The sequence below is a fragment of the Chelonia mydas genome, chromosome 2 (assembly GCF_015237465.2).
Source record: "Chelonia mydas isolate rCheMyd1 chromosome 2, rCheMyd1.pri.v2, whole genome shotgun sequence".
NCBI lineage: Eukaryota > Metazoa > Chordata > Testudines > Cheloniidae > Chelonia > Chelonia mydas.
Window position 1 is genome coordinate 80375050 of NC_057850.1, and position 25269 is coordinate 80400318.

Sequence of the window (25269 nt, forward strand, 5' to 3'; positions counted from 1 at the left end):
CTTTAAATTTGAAAGCCAAGAACCTCACAATTATAAGTAGAATAAAGGGGAGAAGGTTGAAGGCTTCAATTAATAGCTTTTAAACTTTAACTGAAAAAATTATAATTAGTGAATCCTTAAATTATAAATAAATGATTCATCCTCAATCACCTCATTTAATAGGCTCAACATTCTTAACCCTACAATTGTACATTCAGGATGCTGTTGAACTGCCTGCTGGATTGTCCAACTGGACTGTGAAAGAGGGAAGAGAAAACATTGATGATCATTGTTAAATTAATTATAATGATTTTTTAAATTACTCACTGCACAATTTCCAAGTTGCTGACTCTAAAGGGTTAAATTTGTTCAGAAAAGTACTGGCGCAATTTCATCTCTCTGCACCTCTTACAACTAAGCCAATATAATAATGATCCCAGGGGCAAATTTGGCACATAGCGAAGGGAATGCAGCCCAATGCTATCTCAGCTGCTTTGGCAAGACATCTGCTTCAATAAGGTTAATCAAAGACATGATATATTTCAATCCTCCTGAGAGGAAAGCCTTACCTGATGCACCAAGAGTTCAGCCACTTCCACGTGATTATTGAGTGCTGCCAAATGTAAGGCAGTATAGCCGTCATCCTTCTTCTCATCCACAATCCATGGCCGTGGTAGCTTGGACAGCAATACACGCATTGCACTGAAATAATTATAGAAGGGTGTTACAGGAACATGGGCAGAGACATCTGTTGAATAATAACTGGACTACAACACAGAATCACAAATATATTATTCGTATATCAGAACTATAAACAAGTCACTAAGTTCAACTAGCAAATTTTAGAAGTGTATAAAAAAAAGTATACTGAAGAGCTTTAAACATAAAAATCCCGAATTAAGCTGCTTGACTTAAAAGGCAAACACCAATAGCAAGAAAATGTATTCTGTAAAACATCTGAAGAGTTATGGAGCCAGCTTAAATTTTTCTTCTGAAAGATCTAAGAGCAACTGCAATTACATGAAGCTAAAATACTTATTATTTTCTTTTATAGACATACATAAACCTTCCCCTTTCCAAAAATTTAATGTAATTCTATTTGAAAATATCAATATCTTCTTTCATTTAATTACAAATAAGCGAGTTTCATTGCATTATGCCACTTTAAAATCTCAGATTTTAAGACTTGACTAGGCTCATTATGACTCAGAAGGGAACGATGACGGCCTCTCACTGAGAAAGATCCTAAGTGCTGAGGTAAAATGGGGAATAATTCAGACAAATAAAAACAAATGAAATTATAGGTTGAGTATTAATGCAATATACGTATTGTCATAATAATCAGGACCAGCGGTCGAACTACCTCAATATCCTATCTTACAGTAGCCAGTACTAAATGTGTGAGACCGTTGTGAAGAAGCTTGTGATAGTTTAATGAGGTTTTGATAACATTTTCAAGTTTGTGAGAATATAGCAGTTGCCTTTTTAAAATAGTTTCTATTTGACACTATTTGTGACTAGACTCCAGGCAATTCTTCAAAGTAACCCCAACCTGTATCATACATGAATACCATTACTGGATTGACTAGCTTTTGAAGCATACTAGATATGTACTTTTGAAACCATACACAGATATCACAACACACTGAACTCATCAGGCTCATACCTGAAGCTGACATTTTTTATTGTGATTATTCTAACCCTAATAATAGTATTTTAAACTAACATAACTATGTTAATTATAGTAATGTTATTCCATAACAAGTGTTTTTAGAGCCAGTGTATCTAGAAGTGATGACACTGAAATTGAAGCTGCATTGCTGGGGGGAGGGAACAATTCACCAGTATAGAATATCATTTGTTCTCTCTATCAAATTTCTGTCCCATGTCAACCTCTTATAGAATCATAGAATTGTAAGACTGGAAGGGACCTTGAGGTCATCTAGTCCAGTCCCCTGCACTCATGGCAGGACTAAGCATTATCTATCTAGGCCATCCCTGACAGGTCTAACCTGCCCTTAAAAATCTCCAATGATGGAGATTCCACAACCTCCCGAGGCAATTTATTTCATTGCTTAACCACCCTGACAATTAGGAAGTTTTTTCCTAATGTCCAGCCTAAACTGCCCTTGCTGCAATTTAAGCCCACTGCTTCTTTTCCTATCCTCAGAGGTTAAGGAGAACAATTTTTCTCCCTCCTTCTTGCAACAACCTTTTATGTACTTGAAAACTGTTATCGTGTCCCTATTATTACGGTTAGAACAGACATTCATGCTGCTCATATACCACCCAGTCTGCTCCACTCCACCAGATTGACATTGCATATCTTTCCCCTCTTAACACGCAGGATTCAGTGGTAGCACAACGTGATGCAGCCAAATGTCAACACTTTTTGCTGACTCGTTCTTTAAAATAAAGGTAGTGAGTAAAACTGATCTTGATTTTCATTTTTTATTTTTAAAGTTAGCTGTGTTGGGCTCCACCTAAAGGAAACCCCACCCCTCTTTTTAGGAATAAACATCAATCTCTACTGATATTTGCTTACTATGTCATCACCAGATAGACTGGATTAGCAGAAGACCCAAGATGAGTTTGGGAGCTGGATGGGGTGCACACTTCTCCTTCCCTCTAGCATGGGCTACCCAAAGGGGTGTGGGTGTGTGTGAGAATCACTCCTGCCCCCAAAATCGGGTGGGGAGACTGTTCAAGAAGGCCAAGTAGAATTAGGGAAGCTCTGCTGCCTGGGAATTCAGAGCCAGCAGCAATGAAGCCACATAGCTTAATGAGCTCCCTCACTCTTCTCCCTGTATGGCTACGTGTAGTAGCCTGCAGCATTAGCCTCAATTCTGCTTCCACTTCTCTCCTTACCCAGGCCCAGGGGATTCATCATCCTCCACTTGAAACAAGAAATTGGGGAGGAAGGACCACTTGGATTCCTTGTAGTGACAAATCAGACGCCTACAGAACAGATGAACTCAAATCGGTAGAATGGAGTATGTCAGTAGAACAGGCAAAACTTGCCACACTGGACTCACTTTGAGCTCCAAAGCAGCACGCTCCCCATTGTCCACTTTACTGATTTAGTTCTAGGGTGGAGTAGGAATAAATTGCCCCATATCCTCTCGCTGTCTTGTCTTTGGGAATGGTATCTGGAGAACTGCCCCTATAGACACCAAAGATCATCTAACAGCTGTGGCTTCTAGAAGAAGCAGTAACTGCTAGTATCTTGTGTTCAGGCAGTCTCTGCTGATGTTGCCCCACTCCCTCCCACCTGTTGAGACTGTATGCATCTTGTAGGCTGCCATGCAAAATAGACATTGGTTGCCACACTCTGAAATTCAAATAGCTTTCTTAACCCTGCAAAATGGAGATCTAGGCTCTTCTAGATGTTTCATATAATGGACCCTTCCACAATGAACCTCCTGGCCTTTTGTATTTAAACAAACAGCACTCCTGTCAGGAATTCTAGCTGAGAGGCACAGTGGAAAGCAATGCTCAGACGCTTAACCACATCACATACTCACGGATTTACTTCAGGCAGAAAACAACAACAAATGTAAGTTTCTTAATGAAACTGGAAAAATGTCGGTACCAATGATACCAAACAATCTTTTTTGGCTTGGTCGGGGCTCACTGTGGCTCTCTTCTTAGAAGCCTTGCGAGGTGGCTCATGGTTGTCTTCCTAGGCCCGGGCATGTCTTCACTGGCAACGTTAAAGCACTGCCACGGCTTGTGTAGTCGCAGCATAGCGCTGGAAAAGAGCCAACACACCTACAGTGGAGCACCCACAGGGACACTACTCGAAGAAGAATGTATGTTTCCTGTAGCATTTAACTACGTGTTTAAAGTCCATTTAAGTGGAGATGTCCACAGACATGAGAAATTTTAGTTGTCAAAATTACACTTAAGGCTTTAATAGATTACATTTTTCAGTCTCTGTCAATTTATGAGATATCAATTGTTGTGGGAACACGGGATTTGAGGGATGTGCCATTTTATTTATTCATACATAGAAACAGTGCCATTTTAAAAGAATACAAAATTAAAATAGGAGCGTAGTGTGATACTCAACCATCTATTGTGGGAACTGTATTTCTTTTGGCTAGGTTAATCCTGGATTTCATGTCAAAGATACACGCAATCCAGTGTTGTTGTAGCCGTGTTAGTCCCAGGATGTTAGAGAAACTAGAAGAAGTTAAGAGACAAGGTGGGTGGGACCTGAAGAATAGCCCTATGTAAGCTCAAAAGCTTGTCTCTCTCACCAATAGAAGTTGGTCCAATACAAGATATTACCTCACCCACCTTGTATTTCAAAGATATGCACAGTCAGCTAAAAAAATAAGCAAAAAGCACAAATAAATTGATGAGCTACCTCTCCTGCTAAACACATACTAAGAGAAACCCAAGTAATTGCTATGTTAGCCTGGTCTAGATACTGGTACTACTTACTAGCTCATGCTGAGCATTCTTTAGTTTGGATGGACAATGGGCCCCACAAATACAATTGTAAAGAATTCTTATTTTTCCTCAATGTTCAGCTACAAGCTAGTTCTAATTTTAACTGTTACACTATTTAACTACCAAAATAGAGACACTGACAGAAAATGGGGGTTTTGACAAAATCGAGTTTTTCTACAAAAGTTAAAAATAAATGTCTCCACAGATTTTCCATTTTTTGATGAAAAGTTAAGGTTTTTTTTGCTAGGAAGAAAACATTTTCTGGATCCGTTCTACTAAGAGCCTTATCTGATTTCCTGAGCCTTGGCAAACAGATATCCCGGAAGTAGATTTTTAATATGGGAATGTTAGTGTTCAACATTCAAGTCACAAGCTCATTTTCACAAACAGGAAGCAATGAAGGACTTCCTATCTCCCTGTGGTTCAATCATTTTTAGGAAGCAGAAAAACGAAGGACTGCTGCAAACAGATCCAGATAAGCAATCACAGTTGGAGCATCAAATACAAATAGCTTGATCAGGCAAGATCATTTTTTATTTAAGCTCCATACCTCACAAACCACCCAAGCACCACCTTTTCAGCTGCCAACTATGAACTCAGGCTGTTTGGATCCCTTCCCCTCCTCTTGTCAGTCAGCTCAACACATCAACTCTTTACACAAGTGGCCAGTAAGGAATGTTGCAAAGATTTTTTTTTTCCTCCATGACATTGAAATCCATCCATTTCCGAGTCCTCAGAACACTTATTTTTTCAGTTAGAGTTAACTATCACATTCATTTCAAGGGCAATGAAAAGACAGTTTTCTTAGACTACTTGTAGAAAGTGAGTTGTACATGAAGAATTCAACTTCAAGCAGGGAATTATATTTATAAGCACAATTCTGTATGAGAAAGCCTGGCTGAGGTGCAGGCAGGAGCAAATACTGGGACACAGCAGTGGACAAACATACATATCAATCTTTCCTTCACATTATATTTGACAGTTTCACAATTATTTAGTTTAAAAACTTAAACTGACTTAGTTTTTTCTTAACTAATCTTTAAGTGAATTAGGGAAAAATCCAAATATGCAATATTGTGGGTGGGGACTGAAGAATTCCAAAATCAGGAAATTCCAAGTTACAGTGCTCACAACCGTAACTTGGCGAGATAGTGCATTCAGCCCACAAATGAAATCAACTGTCACTTCAGGAAGACCCTGGCTACTGAGTAATGAGCAGCTCTGACTGGCTCAGAAGGGATTCTATTCCAGCCCTTTTTGTCCGTAGGAATGGCAAATGTAAGGTGTGTGGTTTGAGAGATTGAAGGGTGGTTGGATAAAAGCAGAAAAAAAACTGAGGGGTACATTCTTAATCTTCAACAGGGGCACTGAGGAACCCTCAATACACCACTTTGGGAAAAGTAGGAACAAAGTTTTGGAACAAAGTTATTATGCCTACAAGAAGTGAACAAACAATACATACATGTTTTACATTTATTTTATTCATATAAAAAAAGATTTTTATATACACCATGCTGTGCATTAGCTGTTAAGTAACAATCTTACTGTTGTTACTCCTGTCACTCCTCCTTCAGCCCATCCCTACTGTTTTGTTGCCCCAAACCTCCAAAGTATCATATCTGAAGTTAGACTAAGCTCCTTGGTGACTATGTCTTACTATCTTGTGAACTGCCTAACACACGTGTGTGCTGTAAAATACATACTGAATAGGTTTCTATTGTGTAATGAAAATTATAACAGCCAACGTTTATGGTTAATAGCAGGGGAGATACTTCTACTTTGCTGCTCTTAGTGAACAACTTGCAGGTGCAGCTGTAGCTCTAGGTGGATTCCAGCCCTGCAGGGACAGGTTGGAGGATAGCATCTCAGGATTTCTTTCAGCCAGCACTAAGCAGTTGGGTGAGAGGATGGTGTTAAGAAGGATGTATGAAAAACCCCTTGAATCTTGCAAATATTTCAGCCAGAATGGCAAATTCTATCATATTTCCAGTGGTTCTATTACCTTTCCTGATCACACTTTAATGTAGCTCCCCTTGTCCCATAAATCATACTACTTTAGCTTGTCGGACTTTACACAGCTCCTACCAAAATTCTAACCAGTAGCTGGTCACCATTCAGAACAGTATTAACTTGGACAGCCATGTGTTATACTAGAAGGCAACGTAATTTCGATGAATAAATGTTACTTTCCTTTTACGCAACAGTTGTTTCAGCATTCAATTTTCAAAGTAGTAATGAAAACAGCCAACTTTTATTACTGCATTTACCAGGAACATAATCCTTACGTATATAAAACCTTGTTTTCATATCTCACGCTTGCAAAACATGCAAAGTATTCCCCTAAATACTGTTTTATAAAGCAAAAAATCTAGTAATAACCATAAACAAAGTTAGCTTGTGAAGTATTTTATACAGCCTTCAGTATTTTCAACCTGTGTAAGTTATACTGCTAATGTAAAATTATGGAAGATTCTAGATAAGATTTTTCAATGCCTTAAAATACTAAATTCATACCATCCTCAACTAAAATTGCATTTAAAGATTATTACAGCACTAACGTACATTAAGAACATAAGACCTGCCATACTAGATCAGACCACGGCCCATCTTGGGTAGTATCCTGTCTTTGACAGCAGCCAGTACCAGAGCGTCCAGTGGAGTGTAGAGAACAGGGCAATTATGGAGTGATCCACCCTATCTTCCACTCCAAACTTCTGTTAATGAGAGGTTTAGGGTCACCCCAACCATGGGGTTGCATTCCTGACCATCTTGACTATTAATCATTGATGGACCTATCCTCCATGAATGTATGCAGTGTGGTTGTAGCTATGTCGGTCCCAGGATATGAGAAAGACAAATCGGGTGAGATAATATCTTTTATTGGACCAACTACTGTTGGTAAGAGAGACACGCTTTCAAGCTACAAAGAGTTCCATGTGATTAGTTGTGCCTTGTGTGAAAAAAGTACTTCCTCTTGTTTGTATTAAACTTGCTGTCTGTTAATTTCATTGGGTGACCCCTGGTTTTTTATTTTCTCTTTCACACTTCTCTATTCACTTTTTCCACACCATTTGCGATTTTATAGACCTGTATCATATTACTCCCTCCCCAGTTGTTTCTTTTTTAAACTGAACAGCCCTATTGTTTTTAGTCTGTCCTCATATGGAAGCCGTTCTATACTCTTAATTATCTTTATCACTCTCCTCTTAACTTTTTCCAGGTCCACTATATCTTTTTTGAGAAGGGGCGACCTAATACTTCCTAACATACTGTTAGCCTTTTTTACCCCTTCTGCACATTGTGTGGAATTTTCAGAGAACTATCCACGGTGACTCCAAGATCTCTTACTTGAGTGGTAATAGCTAATTTAAAACCCATAACTGTATATGTGGTATTATTTTTTCCAATGTGCACTGCTTTGCACCTATCAAGGTTGCATTTTACCTGCCATTTTCTTGCCCAGTCATATAACACAGTTATACTTTAGTGTATAAAAACATCCTCACTTTTTGCATGGTCTGTGTGTATAAAAGCATCCTCACTGTATTTTCCACTTTATGCATCCGATGAAGTGAGCTGTAGCTCACAAAAGCTTATGCTCAAATAAACTGGTTAGTCTCTAAGGTGCCACAAATACGCCTTTTCTTTTTGCGAATACAGACTAACACAGCTGTTACTCTGAAACCTGGCTTTAGTGTTTGTCAGCAGGGACCCTATTTATAATTACGGTTGAGTTGAAGTTTCCATTGTAAGCCTCCTTTTTCAGTTGGCTCAACTTTCTAAAATTCTTTCTAGTCTGAAATTTTCCAGACTTGATTACAATATGGTTATTTTAAATGAAATCTTTAGCAAAATTACATCAGCCATTTTTAAGTAACAAAAACGTGAAGAAAACCTACCATGATTTTCTCACATGTTCCAAACACAGACAGCTCAACTGGACAACTCAAAATTGGCCAAAGCTAGAAACCTCAGACATGGCCTGTTTTACAGTCCACACTGAGAAAGAGCAAGTTACTTAATATTTTTCAATTTTCTGGTGTATAAAATATTCATTTGTACAAATTTTTCTTAGAAGTCTTTTTGATCGCCTTCCTCTGAAGGATCAGTGATGCCACAGATGGAGATGAAACATTGGATGGTTATGGCCAGGGCTCTGAGAGGGCACCAAGCTTCCTCTCTCAGATGCTTGGCTGGCTGGTTCTTGCTGACATTCACAGGGTTTAACTGATCACCATATGTGGGGTCAGGAAAAAATTTGGCAGTGCCATTAGAACAGTTTCACCATCATCTGCAGTGTGTGGGTACGTGTCACTTGCCAAGATCATCTGGGTATATCCGACTTAATCATTTCTCTGCCATTATGGGGGCCTTGGAGATCCCTCCTTTTATTTGCCTGTGGCACATAATAGTCTAGTCTCCTGTGGGCTGTAAAACACTGGTCTAATTTTAGTTGTTGGGTTGAGTATGCAGGTGCTGGGCAATGCTAGGGGCCTTCAATATACAAGAGGGTAGACTAGATGATTTGGTGGTCCCTTCTGGACTTACTATGATTTCGACCATGTCTACAACTTACAAGCTTACAGGGGCACAGCTGTATCAATACAGCTGTGTTGTTGTAACAGCGCTCATGTACTGTGTAGCCAAGTTATACCGATAGGAGAGAGCTTTTCCATCGACATAATAAAACCAGTTCAACAAGCAGCGGTAGCTATGTCAGCAGGAGAACGTCTCCTGTCCACACAGCACACGAGCACTTATGCCAACAAAACTTATGTTGCTCAGGAGGGTGTTTTTTCCACACCCGAGCAGCAAAAGTTTTGACAACGTAAGTGCTAGTGTAGACCTAGCTTTAGTCATTTTTCCAATTTAACCTCGTGCTATCTACTATAACTCGTTAATATTTTCTGAATTTTGGATTAAAATTCAAATATCCAATTCCAAAAAAGGAATGAATGTTTGCAGAAATTTCATTTCTTTTTTAACCAACTATACAGAGCGGGCCAAAGTTTTCAGAATTTCCAAGTTTTGGTGAGAAAGATCGTGATTTGGAGGGAGTGAGAAAACTACAGTTAACTTTTCGTAAGGGCAAGAACCTCATGAGAATGAAACCTACTCCCCACCTGTTTTGCATGGCTCTAACAATTTCAACATATTGCACCTTCTGCAATATCAATCAACAGATAAATATTGCTTATAGTTTTTAGCTATAGACTTTTTGGTAGTGTTTATCAACTGTATATGAGCATGTCACAAACAGTAATGAATTCATTATTCACACCCTCTGAGGTAAGGAAGTATCTCCACTTTCTAGATGGAGAACTAAGGCAGAGATATTAAGTGTTTTACCCAGTGTCGCACAGGAAGTCTGTGACAGGGTATGCATACCCCACACTGAGCCGGAAGGGATTAACCCCACACTATGGGTAGAGGAAGTCCCACCCCTCAGCCTGTACTGGGCATGTTCCAAATGCTATGCTAGTATAAAAGTGGGCAGCCCGGCTCAGTCTGGTCTGACCATCAGAGAGGACCGACCTTTGGTTGAAGCTCCAGCTGAGGAGCCGTCACAGTCCTTGTCTGCGGGAGCCGGACATCTGAAGATCCGGACCGGAGATCTGTGGCTACTGGAGTCCCAGGGAGTTACCTGCGCCGAGCAGCCAGGAGACTCCGCTGCCCCATGGACTGCAGCTTCAGGAAGAGCAGTAGGATGTGACCCAGGAAGGTTGAGCAAGGAAGGGTATCTCGTACCCGTGCAAGGTCAGCATGTTTCGGGGGGATTCCCTGCTGACCCAGTGGCGGATCATTCCACCACTGTTAGGACCCTGGGTTGGGGCCCAGTGGAGTCGGGTGGCCCCAGACCACCACCCTCCCGGTGACAGTCCCCCAGGTATTGGCCACTAGGCCACACTGCCCCATATCTGAGAGCTGCCATGTTGACTCTGGCCACTAGGTCACGCTGCTCTATACCTGAGGGCTGCTGCTTAGACCCTAATCATAGACTCATAGAATATCAGGGTTGGAAAGGACCTCAGGAGGTCATCTAGTCCAACCCCCTGCTCAAAGCAGGACCAATCCCAACTAAATCATCCCAGCCAGGGCTTTGTCAAGCCTGACCTTAAAAACTTCTAAGGAAGGAGATTCCACCACCTTCCTAGGTAATGCATTCCAGTGTTTCACCACCCTCCTAGTGAAAAAGTTTTTCCTAATATCCAAACCTAAACCTCCCCCACGGCAACTTGAGACCATCACTCCTTGTTCTGTCATCTGCTACCACTGAGAACAGTCTAGAGCCATCCTCTTTGGAACCCTCTTTCAGGTAGTTGAAAGCAGCTATCAAATCCCCCCTCATTCTTCTCTTCCGCAGAACAAACAATCCCAGTTCCCTCAGCCTCTCCTCATAAGTCATGTGTTCCAGTCCCCTAATCATTTTTGTTGCCCTCCGCTGGACTCTTTCCAATTTTTCCACATCCTTCTTGTAGTGTGGGGCCCAAAACTGGACACAGTACTCCAGATGAGGCCTCACCAATGTCGAATAGAGGGGAAGGATCACGTTCCTCGATCTGCTGGCAATTCCCCTACTTATACAGCCCAAACTGCCATTGGCCTTCTTCGTAACAATGGCACACTGTTGACTCATATCCAGCTTCTCGTCCACTGTAACCCCTACGTCCTTTTCTGAAGAACTGCTGCTGAGCCATTCGGTCCCTAGTCTGTAGCGGTGCATTGGATTCTTCCGTCCTAAGTGCAGGACTCTGCACTTGTCCTTGTTGAACCTCATCAGATTTCTTTTGGCCCAATCCTCTAATTTATCTAGGGCCCTCTGTATCCTATCCCTACCCTCCAGCGTATCTACCTCTCCTCCCAGTTTCGTGTCATCTGCAAACTTGCTGAGGGTGCAATCCACACCATTCTCCAGATCATTTATGAAGATATTGAACAAAACCGGCCCCAGGACCGACCCTTGGGGCACTCCACTTGATACCGGCTGCCAACTAGACTTGGAGCCATTGATCACTATCCGTTGAGCCCGACAATCTAGCCAGCTTTCTATCCACCTTATAGTCCATTCATCCAGCCTAAACTTCTTTAACTTGCTGGCAAGAATACCGAGGGAGACACTGTCAAAAGTTTTGCTAAAGTCAAGCAACACCACGTCCACTGCTTTCCCCTCATCCACAGAGCCAATTATCTCGTCACAGAAGGCAATTAGATTAGTCAGGCAAGACTTGCCCTTGGTGAATCCATGCTGACTGTTCCTGATCACTTTCCTCTCCTCTAAGTGCTTCAGAATTGATTCCTTGAGGGCCTGCTCCATGATTTTTCCAAGGACTGAGGTGAAGCTGACTGGCCTGTAGTTTCCAGGATCCTCCTCCTTCCCTTTTTTAAAGATGGGCACTACATTTTTTCCAGTCATCCGGGACTTCCCCCGATCGCCTTGAACCTCATTGTGGCAAGACCGAAGGTAGTCTGGTAGGCTGTAACCACAGTATCAGCACACACCCTGCCCACCCCGACAAGGGACAGGGCATGCATACACTGCCACAGAATCTGACTGACACTGGAAGAGACCCCAGATCTCCTGATTCAAAGTCACATACTTTACCAAAGGCATCCTTCCTCTCTGGTTAAGGTTCTAAAATAAGATGGAGAGTAGGGGAATATTCTCCTTCACCAATGACAAAACCTCCCAATAATTTATTTATATTTTGAGGTCTATCATAAGGAAAAGGACTAAAGACTTGTATGAATGAAAGATTAGGTCTCCAGTCATTTTACACTCCATATTAAACTTGCCAGAATGATGAGTCACAGCAATGTTCCTATTTAAAATGTTAATAACTTTTCAACTTTGACTAATCAAGTAATCTTTGGTATCATGCACTGGATCTCAGAGAACTGAAAACTAAAATCTAGGTTCTCTTTTTTTTATTTATGTGAAAGTTCTTAAAAAAAACTTTTAGGATACACTTGTTTAGGGTGTTATTTTTCAAGAACCCCTTGTACAATTTTGTTCAAATTTGGTAGAAATATATATTCGCCCTAGGCCTAATCTACTAATTTGGAGGCCACTGTGACATGTGGATTTTGAAAGAGGTGAGGGGAAAGACACTGGGTTTATAATGAAAAGCTCAGATGAAGCCTCAGCTACGGAATAAGATGTTGCTGCACAATGTGATTAATGCAAGTTACACTCCAAGGAGCAAAGAAAGGGGAGGGCCTCAGGAAATATTGGTCTCTTCCAGTCAATCTTTTGCATCTCAACCCTTCTATCTTGAAAATACTGTAACTCAATTTATTAAAAGCAACACTTATGTATATCAGGATGAGGTAATGATGGAGTGGTTTCTTATATTTATGGGGCTAGGTTTAATCCTAAACATTGAACTGTTTGGTTATATTTGGCATTTACTCTTTTCTCCCTGCTGGCAAAAGTATTCATGCTGCACCTGAGTGCATATAACGGTTTCCCAAAGAACCGTAAAGCATATTCTTCCAAAGGGATTTTTAACTAGAAAGACACAGGAAGTCTTAACTGAGTTATTTTGGTTTTACTTACTACTGTCTGTGGTACTTAAATTAAGATGGTCAGCAGTTATTCCTAGCTATTCTCTTCTAGAGCAAATAACTGTCTGTTCCATATTAAAATTCAAAAATTAGTTTTCAGATTCTGAAAGTGTAGCAACTGTATTTGTTAGTCAGTTTATATGAATGGAAATAAAATCTGCAGAATGAATATTTTTTAAATTTCTTCACCAAGAAACATTTTAAGTTTTTCCAAAATACAGGCACTCTGCTTGTTAGTAGTTTTTTAAAAAGCAAATTTATGCAGATTAGTATTATAAACACATTACATAATCATTTGTTTATTAATAAAGCACAAATATTTTCCATTTGCCAAACCATTTCTGATTTTGCTCGGAACAGGCAAAGAGCACAAAACGTATCTGTCAAATAAAATGTAAGGTTTCTAGAAAAAAAACTTAAAACTAGTTATATAATTAAACTACAAGGCCACTTAGGCCTGAAGCTAAAAAGCCTATTATTCACAGCACTTTTGACTGATCAAGGAATCAGGTTACACAATCTGTTGTGGCAGCAGAGGGATATTTATGATTTCATATCTGCCTAAAGACCCTATCTTGCTACTACCAGAGCTTTTTCTTTTTGCTCCGCAGTGTTTCTAAGTATAGTGACAGCCACATCAGGCTTTACTAGTAGCAGTGCATGCTCAGTGAAAATCTGGGAAATATAAGTGGAAACATGAGAGACGGCTTTATTTGGCAGTGCTAAAAAAATATCAGGACAAATGGCTAAACAGTGTTGGGACAGCAGGATGAATAATCAATGAGCAGAGAGCAAGATAGAGGCTCCCTCAGATTCTGGATCGACAATCGACAGCTGAGAGATTATTTTTTGCAATGGTTGACTAAATATGGTCAGGGAAGAGAGAGGCACAAGAGAGCCTGTTTGCCTGGGAGTGCATGTTTCAAATGCTTAGCTGCCTATAAAGCTGTAACAGTTTTGCTCATGCCCGCTGAGTGGGAAATACAGTTAGTTTCTTCTACCGTGTGCATGTGGGAGCCCTGACCTCACAAACAGACTTGACCTCTGGAGATGGAAAGTAGCTTCAACACAGATCTGCCTACAGTTAAGCCTGGAAACTTAACCTCAAGCAAGAACACATGCAGTGCAATATCTAAGGAGCTGGAAGAAATCTCTCTTTTTTTTGGTCACTCCAACTTTTTCTCTGATTATTTTTATCTGCCAATGGGCTGAGTTCACCATCCCAGGGCTTCCTAGCATCTTTCCTTGGACACTTAATTCTTAGCCCAGCAGCCACAAGGTATTCATTTCTACGCAACATCATCCATATTTTATCAACCCAAGAAAGGTAGCAGCACCAAGTAAGCTTCACTGTTCACACTATTTTGCTTTGAAGTTTTATCTATTTAAGTGGTAAGGTACCGTATTCACTGACACTTCCCCCCTACTCCCCCTCGCATATAATGAAGAGCTGAATCAGACGGAACACTCAGGATGAGATGGCTGCTGCTGATGTATCTCTCTAGGTCATTACCTCTCTTCCAGCTGCATGATACTAAGCTTACAGGTAATAGAACACCAGGAGGCCTGTGTTATTCTGCACATTTAAAGGATACCTATGACTTTCTGCATGTTTAACTATTATTTACTAGATTGTTTTTATTGTTATACTCGTACCTCTATGCTGGGCACAGCTTAATTTCAGTGTGTTAAAGTATCAAGCATTTGTAGTGTAAAGAGCAGGCTTAGCGAAAACTCTAGTCCAAATTTCACAGCAGATACAGGACAGATCTTTTATCAGATATGCTCTGGTAGTGTACTGCCATGCAATGATTTCTAAAAATCAAAATGACTTAATTTTAGTGAAAAGCATCACCTTACCTTACAAATCACAACTAACTCAAACATTTTAAAACTGTATTTAAAAAAGTCAATAGTACAGTAATTCACTGCTTAGCTCCAAAATATATTTGTTAGATTTTTAGTGATCTACCTTAGATGTACAAGAAAACAACCCATTTTAAACCCAGAATGTGCGTGCTGTAATTCTAATGCTGCATTGCTGTTTCTCCTTGTAGTGCTGTGCTAGCTACTGCCACACTCTGATTTGCTCTGTATCAGCTGCACTAGCTTTTTGTCATGGGCTGCAGAAATTTTTACTTCCACTGCTCTCCCCTTTTCTCAGGACTATTAAATTTACTAATTTTTAAGCTTAATTCAAATTAGCATTTCTAACACTGGAAAGACAAAGGCTACTCTTACTATAACGGACACCAACTTTTTTTTTTTTTTTTTTTTTTTAAAAACACCTACTAACTATAAATTAGGTAGTCAATCTACTTCTGGCAGCTCTTTAAAGGTCACACCCTGCCAGCACACTGCATGTTTACTGGTCATTAAAAGCTGATCATGTACCTCTGAACCACAGAATGTGATGAAAGGGGATAAAATTCAATTTAAAGAGGTGAACATTTATCATTTATGTAAACTGGTATTGATATTGCAAGCCTGAAAAAGATTCTGCGACTGAAGCAGGTGAGCGACTACACAAACTCAAAAAAACTATTCTAGAAGTGCTGAATAAGCACTGGCTATCACATATGACCTATGGCCCGCTAAAAGCCCAAATCCTGCCACAATAGTTTTTTAAAAAATTCAATGTCATCATCTTTTCAATTAGCAGGATCATCAGCATTGTGGGAGGGTTTTTTTGTTTTGTTTTGTTTTTGTTTTTTTTTGTTTTAAGTCTGGATCTGCAGTAGAAAGAGATACTAGACCTGGGGGGGAAGGATTGTTTGAGTGGGGGGAAGGGGTGAAGGTTATTTCCTTCCATCATATTAGATGAGTTTATACTTCCCTTCAGGATACTAAATGCAATCTGTATACCAGCATGGAAATCTAGCAGAAGACTCAAAGAAAACTGAAGTTCTTATGGTGGACTACAATTATCCATTCCAGGAAAGTACTTTGCAAAGCCACCCATCAATGACAGCTCTACCTTCAAAGTTTGCCAGCCAGAGTGAACACCAAGAGACAACAAAAATCTGGATAAGTGCTTCAAATGTCCATGTCATCACGGAACATGGAACTGTAATACACTTTAAGTCACTTTGCAGGTAAATTGCATTGTAAAGTTCAGTCTTAGTAAAAAAGTTAGCTTATAACAAGTTTATTATAAGATTGTTCTTTTAAAGAAATGACACCATGCATTCTGCATCTTCTAACAAGGAAAGGAACGAAAAAGCAAAATACTTTCAGATTCATTTGACAGATAGCTGAGCAACTATATGTATTCCTGCCCAGAGTACATACTTCTTTATGTACCCATATGAACATACAATGCTATGGAATGTAAAGAAGTATGTATTTTTGGCAGGCACTGAACAACCAGTAAGAGGAAACTAAACTGCAGCTGGAAGAAACAGGTCTCCTATTGTTTGAATGACTTTCATGTGGCAAATTAACTTGGTATGGGTCAGATGACACTTGCTACTGCCAAAGTAAAATCACTTATTGCTTATGAATCATGAAACATTATCCCAAGACACTTATTTAGAGGGTGGGTAGAGAAAGTTCTGTTATTGGTTGTAGATAAGTTATGAACAAAAACTTCACGGTTTTTGTTTATAAATTCAAAATATAAGTTTGGAAATGCAAACAGTCACACCAGAACACTCTGGATAAAATATATAATCTATCTGCAAAACTGACTATCAATCCTATTCAGGATAATCTTTTGTACCCTAACTTTATTCAACTAAAATAGACTTTTTTAAAGATTATCTGAAGAAATGAGGCATGTGATTTTAAAAAAAAACTTAAGTCTGCAGACCATGCTCTGATTCCAAAATTAAGTTTACCTAATAATCTATAGACACTGAGTCTATGGAGTCTACTGAGTAATTAACACTGTTGTAAGAAACTGCTTGGCAGTTAGTCTTTGATTTAGCAAACAGAAGAGAAAAATGTTTTCAAAATAATTTTAAATTACCATATACAAATTCTAATACTTTAGACACACAAGTCTGGTGTTTCTCCAAATCAACCCTTATTAAACTCACTGAGAGCTTGGATGGAATAAACTGCAGTGTCAGGTTCATGCATGTAAAGTGACAATGCAGAGATTTCTAGGCCACAGCTGCCAGTCAGCGGATTAAGGCTAATGACAGATTCCAAAACAAAAACACAGGAATGACAGAACACAGGATTCCTACATTTTTCTGAAAAATGTAGTCTAATTTTAACAAAATTGGTTAAGCAATTCTGAATTACATATTAAAATATCCAATTTATACTGCTGCTCCTTCAACTCTTCACCTAAAATTTCAGTTTTAAATTATGAAACCCTTAATTTGGTAAGATGTAATTGTAAAAACTATATGAAAAATAAGAAAGGTGAAGCTGTCAACAGAAGCATGCCATTTATTTATTTCTAAAATTAATGTTAACTAAAACACATGAACATATTCAGGCTCTGACTAAAATCACTCAACACAAAGAAATTTTTAAGTAATGAATGACTTGTGCTGCACCTACTCACGTATAGATATTACGCGAGAATCCGAACAGTAATCCTTGCGTATTATATATGCTTGTCATAACAGGCACAATTGGCCCAGATTAAAGTATAAAGATTCTGAGTCCACTTGGTTTTTTATTTTAAGATTTTAAAATTCTGGGATCATTTTTTGTGTCAGGAAAGGAAAATCTCACATGTAAGAGACCCAATGGATAATTATGCCTTCAAAAATATTAATTTATTGGATACGTGTGCCATTTTTCAAATGAAATGTTTTTTAATCACTACAAAATACCAAAAATTATTAGGTATCACCAGATATTTTTTACAAATAAGTATTTAGCTGGAACTGTAGAATTACACTTATATAAAAAGGAATCAAAGTAATGTAACTGTAGTCATAAAGTAATTTTTAATAAATTGGTCTGAAAGTTATTTTCCACATGATCAAATACCTTGGAATGCAGCCTGTATAGAACTCCAACCTCCAAATTACAAGCTGTTTTATAATGGAAAAAAGCTAAACTATCAGCAACTCTACTGGGTTTCGTAATGCTGTTTAGCTTCTAGGCTCGTAACTGACAGATTTACAGACTGAGAGCCCAATTCACTATTGGAGTAAGTGGACACAATTTCATTTACTTCTCTGAAGCTTTCCTTCTTATGCCAGCAATTGATATGTAGGTTTCAGTCTACATATCTGACTATCTTTACTAAAGATCAAACTTTTTGTGACAGGCTCTTTATAGCGAGCCACTGATGCTGAATCCTCTCTTGCTATGCCATAATAAGACAGCAATTCTACTATGAAACAAAATGACAGTTCTCAGAGAGATATAAAAGTTAAAATTATATATTGACATTGCTTCTTGCTAGCTCATGTTAACATATCTCTAAGAATATACTCAGTCACTCTAAAATGTCACATCCATCACTTAGGTCAGCTGTTCAATTTTAACTGAGCACATGCTGAACTCTGGGCATCTGCTGACACTGTTGTAACTCAAATATTTCAACTGTGTGACTGACAGGGATAACAGATGCTGACATTATCAAATGCTACACTGCTGTTTTCCATGGCCATTTTTTTGCCCCGATATGGCCAGTACATGAAACTGTATTGCCATCCAAAAGCACACTTGAGCAGCTGGATCTGTAACACAGCTCCTGTATAACCGGTAAAAATAGAAGCCACTTTTATAGCTGTCTTTAATGCCTAAGTTCAAATGACACACCTGCTAGGTTTCTATTAGGATAGATGGTGTAAAAAATATATTTACATAAATTTCATCACTAGATTTCACAACAAACAGATGAAGACTACACTTGACAGGAGCATTATTAGTGCATGGTTTGAACTAATGTCTCCCTGGCAAAGCTTAAAAAAACCCCACAGGTCTTCAAATGCAATATTTGTCTGTTTAGTGTATCTATCGCAGTTTACCAGCACAAATTACCTTTAAGAAAATGCATGAAATAGAAGCACGTTTAACTCTACTTATAAAAGATATGTAGTGTGTTAAGGAACCTTTCACCTAAAAGGGCTTTAGATAAAGAAAATTCCAGATTGATAACATCAGGTGTTTGTACAGAAAGAGAAAGGAAGTGTAAACAGAAAAAAATTCCAGTCTACTATAGTGGTATATATGGGAATTCCTAAAGTGAACGCTAAGCAGAAATGTACCAAAATGAATTAAAAGCACTTGACATTTATAAGAGAGGCTACAATACTCCTCTTTCCACAACCTAATCTGTTACTTGTGCTAATCAACTATTGTACTAAAGCAGCAGCAAGATATAACACAGGGGGAGAGGGGAGGGGTGCAACGAGACAGGAAGAGTGTTGCTTTCTCCAGTGCAATTTAATTTAATGAGTAAAAGGAATAAATATAAGTGGCGCTATACATAAATCCAAACACGACTCCAGAATTAATCAAAAGAAAAAACGTTTAACACTGCAACTGTACTTTAACATGAGGCTAATCCATAGTTACAAATTGTGCTTACAAAGGTGCTAGAAGACAGAACAGATTGGTATATTGTATAAGGCATTCTGGGGTAAATGTTTCCTTCCTGCCCTCCCTCCAAAAATGACTTAAGTTAAATCTTCAATTACTTTAAAAATCAAAAGCGAAGTGTCAATAAGTATAACATTTATAGCTGAAAAATGTGTGTACTTTTAAAATTGTACATGTACAGTTAAAAAACCCAGCTGTATTGTTATAAAAAGTTACAGCCTTTCTGCACTCCAATGCTTTGCTAAAGCTGGTAAAATGGAACCAAATCACCTCTTCAATGGATTTGGTCCCCTTCAACCAGCTGTAGCTATGCATTGATCACAACAGGATATCAACTATTTTCAATAATTGACTTAACACTTGTATAATGGCAACTTTGAACATGCTTCAGCTATTCTGGACAGATTAAATGCACACTGTCAACAGAAAGAAACAAATGTGAAAGTATGGTATTCAGTTATACTTCAAGATGTCCCAAAGGCTGTATTTCTAGATAAACATTTACTTGTGGAATTACTTGTGTTTCGCTTTCTGTTCTTATTTAGTAAAAAAATGGTACCAATGGTAATTTCTATAAGAAAAGAATTAGGCATTTAAATAAATTGATTGTTCAGTCATGTACTGCTTCCTGGTTTTTCTTAAGGTTTCTCCCTCCTGCTTTAAAAACACATACAAAGGGAGGGGGGAGAGAGGGAAATGTACTCTAACATCATATTTATTCTGCTTCACAGATAATCTTTTTCTAACAATATTGTACTAGAGAGGAAATTCCTCACGGCAGCAACTGTATTTGCATCTTGTACATGTTGAGAATATTATTTACAATTAACAGCTAATAAATTTGTCACTGACCTTGATGCTACACTCTAATTCGCTACCTAATCGCAGGTCTAACCCTGAGAGATTATATTCCCTCCCCACTCACATTTAGAAAAGTCTTCTGTGAAAGCATTTTTGGAACTTATTTCTATACTTTAATACCTTCTTTAAGTGAATGTCTTATGTTCAGCTTCCCAAGTTGGATCACATGCACTTACTGAATTAAGTGCAAATACCAAGTCAAGATAATTTTCATCCTTTTGGAAAAATTACTAAAATATTAGCACTTCCCCTACACCCAACCTATTGCCCTGGCAACATAGTCATCCAAATATGTCTGAGAATAACACCCCCTCCCCCCCGAAGTAGTCCTGTAATTCTTACTAACGCTAAACATACTTTTGACAAATCCCATTTCTCTATTCCACCACCACCAACCAGTTCAGTACCTCACCCATATATAACATGAATTCACCCAATACAAATACCAAAACAGATAATAGCAAAAGGATTTCCAACACCATTTTAAAGACATGTATAATCTCCCAAATTGTAATTACTAGTTTATGAAGAAATTAGTCTCTGCAGCAAAACATATGCCATACAATACTAAAGAAAAGTATTTGAAAAGTGCATCTAACTGTGAGACATTCAGCTTCTGTTCCCACTTAAAGCTAAACTATACTAAAATTATAACTTTGAATTATTCCTTTGATGAACTGGTAATATGGATGCCCAACAAAGGATGGTAAGCTGTACAGCCATTACTTAAGAAGTCCTTTTGTGCAAAAAGACTATTCAATTTAAGATGTTAATTCCACTATTCTTTAAGTTTTATTCCCAAGACAGAATGCAGAATCAAGACGGTTGCGGCTATGGGGACAAGTGCACTCACTCACTCTTCACAGCTACATTCTTTAGCTCAAAATATTTGAAGCAACAGAAGATTTCTGGACAAGTTAAATATAACCATGGTTATGGTAATTTGGAAAATATATGATTGACCCGTAATATATACTCAAGTTCTATTTTTGTTTCTATTTGGTTCTTGTAAAAGCTGGTTAATGTAAGAAATGGACATATCTCAAAATTAGAGAAATGTCTTTACAACTTTGATCAATGGGGTTCATTATCTTTAGGGTTAAAAGGCTGAAGCCAATGAGTTTGTAACAATGTGGTCTATTTAGGTGGACTCAAAAATTGTAACAAGGTTCTCTGTTAAATAAAAATGAAGTTTCTACATGCTTCTTCCATCTATCTTGAACATAATTGTTTCTTCTTACTCAGCAATTCCTTTAAGCAAGAAGTGTATCTATGGCACATACGAAATAAGGTCTACTGTATTGTATACATTTTACATTCTACTATAAAAGCCAAGAAAACTCTTATTCTACACTGATTGTTCTTTCATACATGTACACACATGGGGGTACAATATCCTACTTGTTACAATAATTAAAACTCAAGCATTAGGATGCTGATTATTGACCGTAATCAACATATGATCATTAAGACACACTTACTGTATCCGCACAAGCACACTTTCATAGAAGTACAAATGCGGAGAAAAAAATTCTGAATTATCTAAAACTATAAAACCAGTTAACTATTTACTGCCTTATTTTAATTTAATATTTTCTACTTAATATCCAAAAATCATTTAAACATTTAGTGATTTTTCAGATTGTTAATTAAAACAAAACATTAGAAAGAAGGCATTGGGAAATAAGCAATGATCAAATTAAAAACTGAAATGGCAATATATTAAAACCTTGCAATTCAACATAATTCAATGTGCTAGATATAATAGCCTAATAATATCAACAAAGTTGAACCACGTTTACCTCAATGATCTATCTCCAGTGACCAAATTTGCACAAGGTTTTGTGAGAGCTAGGCTAAAGGTAAAGCATCTGGCAGTGTATTGCTCTGTTAACTTAATGGTCTCTAGAGTCGTAGCATAAAACAGCTTGTTGGTTGATTGGTTTATTTTGGGGGAAGAGGGGTTATCTTTGCTTGAGTTTCAGCCACGATACTCACTGGCACTCTTGGGGTGCTAGAATGTATGAGCCACAATGTGCATTAGTTCCAGGCCCCTACTTGCAGGTGAATACCAAAAGAGAGATACTGAGGCCATTGCTAGAGACCAACTTTTAAAAAAGGCTGTTAAACCTTTATTCAAACAAACAACATTGCTTTACTGATACATCAACTATCACAAATCTCCTGGGGGGGGGGGGGGGGGAGAGAACAGACTGAGTCATGACAGAACTCTTCCAGAAACTTCTAAGAGTCCTTAGCTGTCTGACCCCATCTCCATACCATCCTGGAGCCTCCCCATATGAGGGAAAAACACAATAGTTGTGGTTGGGAACAATCTTGGAGTCAAATGTCTATGACAAGTCTTTTAGAACAACTGCCTTCAATACTACTGACAAGGTGTTGACACACTTGAAGATTCTAGTAGAGTTTACACAGTTACTCTTAACGAGGTCTGCCTGCTGTTTATTAGTAGGACTAGCAACCTCTCAAAGTGGAATGTAGGGGTGTAGTAGACACCCAGCTGCTTCTGGATGCCCACTTGGCAAGTGTCTAGGAATCTCTTGCCATCATCCATCTAATCTTAATAGTAAGCGTTGCTGTATAATCCAAGCACTTCTGAAGTAAATTAAATCTATCTAAATTTGGCAAGAGGTTTGGGTCCTTTTGTGATGTGGTCTTCACACTTACTCATGAGACCTTGTCACCTTGAGACTGGATTACTGCAGTATTCTCCACACAAATCTATAGCTTCAAGATATGTGAAAATTACAGATAATCTAGTAAAACACCAAGATCTCACATGACACCACGGGAACTCATGAGGTGCAAAGACGGCACTAGCTTTAAATTTACTTCCAGTTAATGTGCTGGTTTTGACTTATAAAGCCTTAAATAGTTTATGTTCCTTCTATTTAACAGACTGCCACTCTATATATGATACAACACAACAGTTAAGAACAAAGTATCCGAGCTAACAGGTCCCTAGTTTTAACTGGAAGGAGACTAGCAGGAGGGCCAATGAAACGGACAACCAATAGTGGAAATTTGCGACTGCTGCAGACAAAACTGCACCTGGGACTACACAAACCACTCTGGCAAGAGATGAGGAGCCATGAAAATTTCATAACAAAATGCAAACCTCATGAGATTGTCTCTTAATTTCTTCCCGTATCAGTGTGGAAAATACTCACCCACTCATACATTTTTGTATGAAATAATCAAACAATTTCTTCAATACGTTAAGAAAGAAGGAAAGAAGAAAATGAGATTAAAACTAAAACCACTTAGGAGGTATTCAGTTATATAAATATATATATATATATATATATATGAGAGCCATACAAGCACCTCAAGTACCTACATAAATCTACCCTTTCCTTTTCAGTCACAATTGTATCCAGGTACCACCGCAGGGTTCAATCAATCACTTATACCTGGAATATGTTCCCACCTCTCAATCACTGTTCTTAAGCTTGTTACTGCAGGAATGCTTCTATGAAATGTGGGTTTGCACCACGCTCTGAGAACTGTCAGAGTAGAGCTCATTTGGCTCTACTGTGAGGTGATGACACACTGGGTTCCATCATGGAAGAGAAGGATTCCAACTCCTAAAATTTCCCCCCTGGGATCAGACAGCTTCAGTGGCCCAATAAGCAGTTGTCTCAATGAGTAAGAGTGGTCTTGACCCCAAATACAGGGAATCTAATCTTGATGTGAATAACATATGGATCAAAGTCACTAGACAGGGTCCTCAGAGCAAGAACCATTGAATCCTGGCATGCTGGAGACAGAAGTTGGTATTTTTGGCTACTGCTGCTACCTAGATAACAAGGAGCACTGACTAATCTAGTAAAATAACACGGCTTCAGATTCTGTCAGAAAGGCAAGTGCCTTCAAATGAGTGCAGCTAGTGTGTTGTCTAGTGTCTTGATTAGCTCCTTGAAGCATTTCCTATCTTAGATACTATGGTGATGAGTGCTGTAGAAAAAACTTGAGAATGTAATTTTTCCTATTCTTCATAACATCATTTCCACTGGATTAAAGTGTAGTTCCATTCAACACAACTAAAAATGTTACTGTGTGCTTCTGTGTTTATTATGTGCGTCTGATTCCATATGGACACTGCAAATTACAAATAAATATTTTCCTAACCGCCAGTCATGAAAATGTAAGAGTTAAAAGTCAATCGTGGTTTTCTTCTCATGTATTAGCCACAAAAATTAGTAAAGATTCTACAGGCCAAGCAATACCCACAATTACACGTGCAACTCCATTAGCTTTTCTGTTACTAAACAATTCCATTACCTTTCAGCTCAAACAAGCAATGAAATAAAAATATTAACACTTCATTTATTCATAAAATGCTGTTTTAGTTGCATGCAAATGACATCACATTTTCCAATATATTTGCACTTAATGCTAACGAAAGTGCTGAACTGAAACTCTGGAGAACGTAATTTATCCATAAATAAATCTTCACAAGCAGTGACAGTGAAAGCTTTCCAAACAGCTTAAATCATGCAAAAAAGCCAACTACTAAAATTATATACAAATGAAGATTTTAGAAAAAATGTGTAGTTACTGAACATAACAAAATATGGTTACAAGTCAACAATTAAAGAATGACTTGTTACGCATAGGTCAAAAAAAATTATAAACCTATATTACATTGTTACTTGAAAAATAGTAACTTAAGATCAAAGAGTCAAGACAGGAATGTGATAATCACACAAGGGGACAGAGTTAAGGTTACACATGGAACCACAATGATGGCATTCTCATATCTGAAAGCCTAATATTCCCTCAAAGTACTTTTTATGAAATTTCCTAGGAGACTATTTTAAATTAATTATTAATTAATTTAATTTAATTAATTAATTAGGCCAGGAC

At 38.3% G+C, this 25269-nt stretch overlaps 1 protein-coding gene across 4 annotated transcripts in view; it reads right to left on the reverse strand.

The window, feature by feature from the left end:
- MIB1 (MIB E3 ubiquitin protein ligase 1) overlaps positions 1 to 25269 on the reverse strand; it is a 99957-nt gene that overhangs the window by 38857 nt on the left and 35831 nt on the right. For all 4 annotated transcript variants that reach the window (XR_005224353.2, XR_005224352.2, XM_037892759.2 and 1 more), the window contains exon 13: positions 549 to 681. Coding sequence is in view for 2 of the 4 variants with exons in the window: in XM_037892759.2 (XP_037748687.1) it covers positions 549 to 681 (133 nt within the window). In the remaining 2 variants the exon portion in view is untranslated. The remainder of the gene's footprint in view (positions 1 to 548; positions 682 to 25269) is intronic.